This window comes from Salminus brasiliensis, chromosome 1 (assembly GCF_030463535.1).
Source record: "Salminus brasiliensis chromosome 1, fSalBra1.hap2, whole genome shotgun sequence".
NCBI classification, from domain to species: domain Eukaryota; kingdom Metazoa; phylum Chordata; class Actinopteri; order Characiformes; family Bryconidae; genus Salminus; species Salminus brasiliensis.
Window position 1 is genome coordinate 68,142,379 of NC_132878.1, and position 10,144 is coordinate 68,152,522.

Here is a 10,144-nt window from a genome sequence, read left to right on the forward strand (position 1 = left end):
AGTCAAAATTTTATCAGTCAAAACATTATCAAAATTTTGACTCAATTTGCTCTCACCCAGCAACAAAGTAAGCAACAAGACCAACTTACTCAAATAACTAGCAATATTAAGGGAGATCACTTCCCAACTACAACAGCTGTGTTTAAAGAATGTCTTTGCTGAGGAGGAAGCCGCTTTTATTGCTGCTGTTCCTGTTGCTGCTAACCCCACTCAGTTTGATTTCAGTACGCCTGAGAAGTATACACTGTGTGCAAAATTATAAGGCAAGTTGATTATTTGAGGATTATTTTTATTTTATTTTTATTTTTATTACCAACTACAGTGCTCTCGGTTAATCCAAAATATTAATAAACATCAAACATTAATTTTTGAGAAAATAAAAGTGAGAGTTTGACTTTCTAAGGAGAATATCTATATGTGTCCAATTATTTGACAACTATTCTTGTGCAGAATTATTATGCAGCTAAATGAAAAACACTTTTCCCCACATTTTTTTATTTTCATCTATTCAAGTGAGAATTATAAACAAACAGTTAAAAACTTTCCAATAAACATTTCTGACATATAAAAAAATCAGCCTATCTTCAACTCGAAAAGGTCCAACCAGCCCAACCTTGAATAATACCAGCCCATACCAGTACCCCACCTCCACCTTGCTGGCATCTGACTCGAAGTGGAGCTCTGAGCCTGTTACTGATCCAGCCATGAGCCAATCCATCTGGTCTGACAAGAGTCACTCTAATTTCATCAGTCCAAAAATGTGTCTTCAGATATTTCCTGGACCGGTCTAGACGCTTTAGCTGATGTGTTTTGTTCAGTGGTGGTCGAGTTTCCTTACCTTGGCCATGTCTCTGAGCACTGAACATCTTGTACTTCTGGTACTCCGGGTAGGTAGTGGTTCTGGAATGTGACAGAACTGGAAGATAATGGGTTCCTGGTAGCTTCAAGCTTAATTCTTGTCAAACCCTTGGCAGTTAATTTGCGTCTTTTTTCTCAATATGTTTCTTGCAACCCTGTTGATTATTTGCAACAAAACGTTTGGTGGATTTGTGATCACGCCCGATATCTTAGCAATTTCAAGAGTGCTGCATCCCTCTAAGAGACTTTTGGTCATTTTTGACTTTTCAGAGTCAGTTAAATCTCTTTTTGTCCCCTGAGAAAAGGCTGCGAAGTTTGCAGAAAGGACTGTGTTTATATTGTGGCGTTTCTGGTCATATCCTGTGTGACTGTCGGATACGTCCACACAAACCTCAAACTAACCTTGAACTAAATTTCATCCATTCTACACAAGTCCAAATCCCTGTGGAACCTTTGGAAGCCCCGTTGAAACTGTCCACTGTCGACAGGGACCCAGTATGGAGAGGAGTTGTCACTCATCTAAGATGACCTGTTCAACTGTGTCAGTGCTCTCCATGCAGAGATTTGTTTTTGTTTTGGACATTTCTGAATAGCACAAGTTTTCTTTACTCATGATGGTGCTAGATATGCTAGGGGACAGGGGACTATGCATTTCCTTAGTAGATAAAAAGACTCAGAGACTTTTTGATTTCTGACGACTTACTCTTTGAAGTCTAACATCGCTGTTGGAGATGATGGAACTTGGAACTTCTGAATAAAGGCTGCTACAATCCCAGTCAGATGTATTTGATTCTGCAAAACTAAACCTGGCCTGTGGTTGGCTGGGTGATGATATTGACTCTAATGATCTCCTGCTGACAATTCCAGAGTCTTGGCCATTTGTAGGAAGACTGCCCAGGCTTTTTGCTGTCTTTCGTGTGTCAGCCTTTTCTGAGAGAATTTTATACCACTTTGGAGTGAAGTGACAGAAGATGACACCATAGCTGGAGACCATAATGGCGGAGATTTGGACAATAGGCCGCAATTCTTCTTGTGTGATAAAGACTGGAATGAAGCAAAGCCAGGCAAACAGGTGGATGAGCATGCTGAAGACTATAGGATCTGTCTCATTATCCCTCCCCTTGAAGGCCATTATAAAACATATCACTGCTAGTAAAGCAATGTAGACATGCATCGCACCAAAGCCATACATTGAGCCCTGAGTGCACAGGAGGTTCAGGGTTAATGGTTGAGTTTTTGATGGAGTCTCCTGAACATCAAGAGGATCAAATTTCAGCCAGAAGATACAGATGAGAGCTTGACCAAGAGTGAGGAAGCTGATGATGACCAGAGGTTTGTCAAGCTTTCTTAGTGCACGCTGTCTATGTGGGCTAGAGGACATGAAAGCTATTAATGTGTAAAAGGCTTTAACCAGAATGCATGCCACACAGAGAGTGAACCCAAGAGCATACATGGTCTGCTGAGCCCTGCAAAGATGGATGTTTGGTCTGCCTAAGAAGACTATTACACTTCCAAAACTCACCATCAGCCCTAACTTCATTAAACAAGAAATCACTAAGATGCCCCGAATGAGGGGTCTTTCTCTGTGTTGAATGAAGAAGATCAGTGAGAAAACCAGCAGCAGTATTCCTATTACTGTTCCAACCAGCACTACAATGGAATAAGCTGAAGGCCACTCCAAAAACCAGATCTTCCACTCCTGGCATTGACTTGACCCTGGAAGAGACCAAGAGCCTTTTGGACATTTTTCACAAGCAGGTTGATCTGCAAAGAGAAAGACAGAGACGCGTGAAATGTGGGAGATGTAGATAGACATGTTTCAGGGCTGAAGAGTTCCTGACAATATTAAACATGTCCGCTCCATTCATAACATCTGAGGAAAACTACCACAATGATGACCAAGCTTATAATTGTTGTTAGAGCCATAGAGCAGGCCTCTTTATGATGAATGGTCAAAAATGGCCCCTAAAATGCAGTCTGATTCTTACCTAAGGCATAAAAATGAATCAAACAGAATTACAACAAACAATATTCAATATGTCTATAAAACATAGCCCAATGAACCAAAACAGTATGGCAATATTATTCATAGATGAAGCTTGGGATATATGTTAGATGGTAACTTGACAGTTACTCTTGTAGTTGACATGTTCGATGAGGAGATAATGAAGACCTGAGTGACTTTGATGATCAAATCATTATGACCAGTGTTAGATCTTTTATCTTTGTTAGTGACTAGAAACATCTTTTGTATAGTTCCGCATCACCAGTCAGTATTATGATTTTCCCAGTTCCAGTAATGAAGCCCACCTTCACTACCTTACCTCTGGAATGATTTACAAATAACCTATATTTAACTTACCATATTTATCAGAGTAGTATCCCTCAGTACAGTTAGTACAGCTATAGCAACATTGTATACTTGATATATTCTTTTCAGTGCCAGGGAGACAGGACTGTGAACACCTGGACAGGGGTGCCTGTAAATGTAAAGAAAAAGATTTTCTTTCATTTGTAAGGTATGTATCATATTTTCATGTAAAAGAAATAATGCTTTAGTACTTAGAAATCACAGTTATTTCTGGTGACAACAAATGAAACTAGCAACTTGTAAATTTTCTATTCAAGCCACATGATTTTGTTTTTATAAGAGTTATTTTTATTGTTGCATCTGTCACATTTCAACATAAAAAGGAAAGCTATGCAAAATGTTTGTTTAATGTAAACTAAATGTATTATGTAATGAAACATTACTTGTTCTGCATTGATTGCAACATTTTTCTTTCATTAATTTTTTTACCTGGTTCCCTAGCTGGTTTCTAATATTCTAAGCATAACAGAACAAAAAAAACATTTCAGTTTGTCTCACCGTATCATTAGGCCATGGGTTTTTATCTTTGTAGATCTCCATGCTTCCATTGCTTATGAAGAATTTTCCTACCACCTCAGGTACTCTTCCATTATCAACCATTTTCCACAACATGAGGTCATAAGCATTTTCAAAATCACCAAATTTATTAAAAGAATATGTCTCCTTGTCCAAGGTGAAGTTTATTTTATGAAGAATGTCCACAAGCTGAAAATGCAGAAAATATTTATTTGCTATTATAAACTGGTTATTTGAAAACATTAAATAAGCTATTTTAACACTTAACTTCGTTTGTAAAATTTAGAGACTTGCTACTGTCATGGCATGTACGGCCAGACAAGAGGGGATGAACACTCGCAGAGATGGAACTAAGCAATACAATTTATTGAACACAAAAGGCGTACAAACAAGGTGCAATTAAAAACAATCAGCAGCAAACTAACGGCCAAAATGGGAAACCAAACAGAACGTGACAAACTGGACTGTGAAAACAACAAACCTGGGACTGGGAGGAGCTAGGAGCAACAGGGGATGAGCAGGATACAATAAAGACGAAAACTAAGGAAGGGGATTGCACCGGGGGAGGGCGCCATAACGAGTGCCTGACAGCTTTAAATGCATTTTGAATGTTTTTGTAATTAGGATTGGGACCTGCTTTGTTTAACCCCAATAACTCTTCTACTAACATATGTATGTAATATCTTTGCATTATCTCACATTTGTGAAGTGACAATTCGGTAAACAAATGTTTTTTTGTTACTTTCAGTTAGGTAGGAAGAAGAGAAAAGCCTTGCATTAAAGATACCTTGTATCTATACATATCTATAACATTGTATCTATAACACTATACATATTGTATACTGACTGTCAATATTAATTATTTATTACCATAGTGATAATTATGTATTGTTTATGGCTTGATGTGATTAAAAAATAGCTTCTGCTATCTATAGACTATATATACAATTAACATGAACACAATATCCTATGATTTTATGTGTGTTATTGTGTTCCTTTAACTATTGTTAGAACTCTCCTGAGAGAAGACCAATATTTTCATTTCCTATTTTCTAGTTTATCTAATCAGTTCTTCATATCAGTAAATAGACAGAGCTGCTGGTGGAACGGAACAAATCTATACAGTGACAGGAATTCACAAGACCGCCAGGAACCAAATCTGTGTTTTCTGATCAGCTGAAAAGATAGCTTGTTTTTTAAAAACAAGACATTTCTATTACCTTTTACTCCATTGATGTTTGTTTGGATTTTCTAATATTATCATATCGTTTTACAGACAAAACACACTGCTATGTTTTTAGACTTGATGTTATTAAGAATTCTAAGCAACTGTATGAGGAAGTGTGGCCGCTATTATATAGCAATGCTACAGATAATACAGTACATGATTGGTAAAACATAGAACAAATTTTACCTTCCATGGCAGGAAGTTGGTATCTCCAGAACAGACAGTGTCATTACACTGAAGGAGTTCCTTGATGGCGTGAGCTAAGGCGTAGACTGCCACTCTCTGAGTGTAGGCCTCTGTCAGGTCCACAGCTTGGAGCAGGTAGTCGTCGTTCGCCTCCTGAGGGTCTGTCACGTTGCAGGCTGAAGGGGACGTGTGCTCAGATTGCTGACCAGAGCTGCAGTTGAATCTTATTTGCTTGTACTCCCTGATAAAATCATTCCTCACCCCTGGACTTATTGTCAGATTCTGGAGGTAGTCCTTAAAACCTGGAATGTTGCCAGTGAGAAAGGTAAAGCCAAAGATGTCTCCCACCTTGTTTATGTCCTTCATCTTCATTAAGGAGCGTGTTGTAGACCAGGCATCACTGGCAATCCAGATTCTAGTAATGTTTCTTTTTATCATCTCTTCAAAGATCATCTTCACGTGTTCTGGTCTCAAGATGAGCAGCACAACTTTGGCATTTGGGGTATTTTCGATTTGGTCAGCCACTTCCTTGATACACTGTTCAATATCTGTATAGCCTAGATAGTTGGGTAACTCTTCCTGGTAAGCTACACATATGTTTTCTTCATTGGAATCTTTCAGAAACTTCTCAAGGGCAGGCTTTCCATAGTCACCATCTAGAGTCACCACTCCAACCCAGTCCCAGTGAAAGTGCTTCATGAATTTTGCTAGAGCCTTTGTCTGGTATACATCACTTGGAATCACACGAAAAAAGGATGCATAACGCAGCTTGTCACTTAATGCTGGAGAAGAAGATGTACAACTGATCTGTAAAGAGAAAAGTTAAATGATTTCATTTGGAACAAACTGCACCTACAGTATCTACAATATCTTTACAGCTGCTAGGTTGCCAGTCTGTTTCTGTTAGCTTTTAAACCAAAAAGAATGACCTGTTTTGTCAGAGTTGTAAAGAAGGACTTGACATTTCGTGTTTTATGTTTTCTACACAACTTTAGTTTAACTGTGTTATCAGCATAGCAGTGCAAGTTTAAGCCATGTGTGTGAATATTAGTAACTAGTGGTAGCAGATATACCATACATAGTAGGGCCTAAAACAGAACCTCGTGCAGAGGGATTTGTTTTTGTTTCTTCTTTTGTTTGCACTGGAACAACACAAAAAGGCAGATAATTAATATCAAATCTGATATCACTCCACACAGAACTGGACTGGACTGATTAGACTCTTTTTGTCTTAAACCATTTCTGCTTTTGAGGTATGCTTTGGGACTTTGTCCTGCTGGAAGTCCCATCACCTCTGATAGAGACCAAGCTTTGTGACACCGAGCCCTACATTGAGCTCCAAAAGTCATCAGATTTCATAATGGACACAGTCAAGGCATCCAGGGGCAGAATCAGCAAAACAATCCCAAAACAACTCCAGTCAAGTTCTTGAATTTGTTTGGAACCTATTGCCATCAAGTCTAATGTCAGGCGTGGGCTAGAGGGGTATAAATGCCTGCAGAATTGAACTGTGGAGCAGTGGAACTGTGTTCTCTGGAATGATGGTGGTGCTCTTTCCAATACTTTTAGGTTGAGTTGGGGAGTTGGGGATAAGGGTGGACCTACCTCACTAACACTCCTCATCTCTGAATGCAATCAAATTCTGGCCAGTGAAAGGAGGATACACTCTTTTAGAAATTCCCTTGATTTCATCCCCCTCCCCACCATCAGATTACAGAACCAAAGTTCAGGTCTATTTGTCTAACACAAACTATATTTTCGGGATTCTTTACATGCACACATGCTTCACTGTTAACATGTACAAATTAATAGCAATCAGTCAGATAAGATCCCTAAACAAGACAGGGCTAGCCAGTTTTCTACCCTGCAGGATAGTGTGGTCTACAGGGTCACATGGTGCACAAAGATGAAGCAAAACCAGTGACCATACACAGTGTTGCTTAAAGAATAATATAATATCACTGTTTTTCATTAAGATTTGACAGAATTTGGTTGTATAGTTGACCCCCCGCCCTGGCAGAATTCAAACACATTTGTTTTGTGTTGGGACTGGAAGGCTGTTCTAAAAACTGTCAACCTGCTTCATTTATTTTATATCCACAACTGCCTTTGTTTCAACCATCTAGATGATAATTTGAAGTCATGCTGCAGAATTCTGAAGTAGTCCTTAGTTCTTTCATTTCTCTATCCACCTTGTAAAATGAAACAGTTTTGCCATGTTCGACAACTGGTACATTAGTTATCTAATATCTGATCAATGCAGGCAAATTTAGCAGCTATTCCTACTAAATGAGTTGTCCTTGCCTCTGCTGTGTGCAAGTATAGACAGAAACAGCAGCAGCTTCAGGCTCAGCAGCCCTGCCTCTCCATCCCCATATGACACTGGAGAAGGAGGTAAGCAGCACTGTTTTTAGTTTTACTGTCATGCGCTCTAATGAGCAAGCGCTAAGCTCCTCCCCTTACCTGAAACTCCCAGCACACAGGTGCTGTTCATTTGGGGACTGATTATGACTCCTCAAAAGCACTTGAGTTTGGCATGCTGTTTGTGAAGTCGCTGTGACACTACCTGAACTTGCACTTGTGATGTTTCTTGGTTTTTCCTGGTTTTCTTGACACTCCGTTTTGTGACTTGGAGTATGGATTTGCCTATAATGTACCTGACTGCCTGTGTTTTGACCCCTGCATGTTCTGAGGGGTTTAGCCTCAGCTCTAATAAAAACCCCTATGCACAGGCATCCTTCCTCACCCCGTATGTTACCGCAGGGGCTCAGTGGAACTTTATTTTATTATCATTGTTATTATTATGTATAAAAATCTTACTTTTCCATACTCTGCAGCAAAACAAAACAAAAGCATAGACCATCATGCCTTTTATGATGGTCTGTGCTGATTTTTGCTCATTGTCCAGCATAACAGCATAAATATGCAAACTTCTTTTTTGGTTGTATTGTGTCCATTTTACAGATTTTGATATATTTACATCAGGGGCTTAGCATGCTAAATGTACCTAATTATAATCTGACAATTGTTTAAAATAGCCAACTGCTTATGGAACTATGTAGCCATTGTCAAGTTTTGTCAAACCTGTGAGGTGTGTAATGTAAGTTATGTAACACCCATTTTCATGGGTCCCAATACTCCTTTCAGGGATAACAGATTATTGTGACAGTTTATTAAGTCAACTAAAGATTAAAAATATAAACAATACACACTTTAAATAATAATACATACTTAAAATAATTATTTGTACAATATTTAAACATTTTTTTATAAAACCACTTAATTGTTTAGTTTTATATTGTATATTTTTAGTTGATGGCCATTCATCCAGCAAACTTCATTTAAAACTTAAATGTAACATTTTAGCCTGTTAGCTAGTGCCTATCTGCCAGGCTGGCCCTAGTTGATGAACAAAACTGTAGTGTCCACAGCCAACACATTCAGAGCCCACTCAGTATTATATTACCTGTGGAATCATGTAGAGACTGAGGAACCTGGCCATAGGAATAGACAGCTCAGAGTATCTGTCTCCCAAGAACGCCTTCACAGGTGCAGAAAAGTCTGAGTAGTCGGATAAAAGTTTATGTGAGCCATTACTAGAAAGCATGTTCTCCACACACTCTAAGGCTTTTGTGCCGTATGCACAAGAATCACACATCTGATATCCGAGCTGAATCCCAGGAAGAAATCCAGAGTCGTTAATGGTTTCAATGGTGTGAATTGCAGCCAGAGATTGAACAAAAGGATTAAGATCAAAGCTGTAATAGAGAGAGGACAGTCAGTTACAGTAATGAAAAGCAAGTGAACTGAAATCAACACTGAACATTTCAAAATGATGTACTTACTCTGTGCAGGTATACGGAGCTGGGCGAATCCGTGTTTGCAGATCTTTTACTTTAGAATGAACTGAACTCACAATTCCAATCAAAATGTCTCCAGGCGCGTACACCTTACACAGGCCTGTATCATTACATCGGACCCATAACTCCAACATTACAGCCATCCCTAGAGCACGAAGACATAGAGCAGACACATGGGAGGACGCCATGTCGTGTATGTGTGGTTGATGCAGAATTACATGGAACAAAAAATGTGTTGTGAATGTGGGCGAGCAGGAAAAGCAGCAATGTCCAGAAACAAGAAACTAGCAAGTGTATAAGCACTGTATATGACTCTACACTCTACAGGACATGTTATACATAGCCGGTAAAACTACACATTTGCATTGGGGTTGCATATTCTCTTGTATTCCACAATATAAAAGTTAAAAGTTAAGAGGCTGCATCTTAGAGAACACTTGTTTTGAGTAAAGTGAAAGCATTCTGTGACAACCGCAGGTCCAAGTAGTGACAGATTGAATTACACAGCTCTACTTTTTAGTATGTTTCTTTGGTCAGTAGAAGTACATGGCTTCTGTATAAGTTAGGTGTGTGGTCAGAAGCAGATTGACTACGAAAATAAAAGTCAAAACTCAAACAAATTCTTTGAATCAAAGCAAAACATGAACAATAACAATATTTTACATCAGTCCAAATATTTTAAACACTCTTAATCTTAGAAGATGGAAGGTGATGATTTAATTCTTTTCACTTTTTCATTAAAAAACAAAATCTTTACTTTTATTTGTTAACTTGCCAGATTCTCAAATCTCGATTCACAATCGTCTACCAAGAAGAAAAGCTTTGGCTTTATGGAAAAGATCAGATATGTAATTGAAATGTAAGATGTCACCCTGCCAAACTGTGTCACACTGCTGTTAGTACAATCAGTGTAAAAACGTTTTTCACATACATATTCAGGCTGTGAGTTTACCAAAAGCTGACATGAACATAAATAGTAATTTATCAATTGTATAATATAAAAATTTTGCAGGTATCAGTATTATTCATGCTCAGGTATAGCATGAATCAAAACATTCTTCTTTTTTTTTATCAGAGTTCTCTGAAGTTAATTTTTGAGTGAAAATTCAGTTATGTCTCCATCTG

General features: G+C 38.4%; 1 protein-coding gene across 1 annotated transcript; it reads right to left on the minus strand.

Annotated features, from left to right (window-relative positions):
- Positions 1-142: 142 nt before the first annotated feature.
- On the minus strand, positions 143-9,207 carry LOC140552413 (G-protein coupled receptor family C group 6 member A-like). Its single transcript, XM_072676599.1, has 8 exons — positions 9,005-9,207; positions 8,626-8,917; positions 5,160-5,966; positions 3,728-3,934; positions 3,221-3,338; positions 1,562-2,622; positions 839-900; positions 143-230 (listed from the first exon to the last, which is right to left on the minus strand). Exons 1-8 carry the CDS (start codon positions 9,205-9,207, stop codon positions 143-145), a joined length of 2,838 nt encoding a protein of 945 aa, XP_072532700.1.
- Between the last annotated feature and the right edge of the window lie 937 nt (positions 9,208-10,144).

What these genes read in the sequence shown, in the direction of transcription:
- LOC140552413 (XM_072676599.1), bottom strand. Translation starts at nt 9,207, where the DNA reads ATGGCGTCCTCCCATGTGTCTGCTCTATGTCTTCGTGCTCTAGGGATG. An exon ending in GTCTCTACATGATTCCACAG is followed by an intron (nt 5,967 to 8,625) that starts GTAATATAATAC and finishes TTCTCTTTACAG; the next exon opens with ATCAGTTGTACATCTTCTTC. An exon ending in ATACTACTCTGATAAATATG is followed by an intron (nt 2,623 to 3,220) that starts GTAAGTTAAATA and finishes TTCTCTTTGCAG; the next exon opens with ATCAACCTGCTTGTGAAAAA.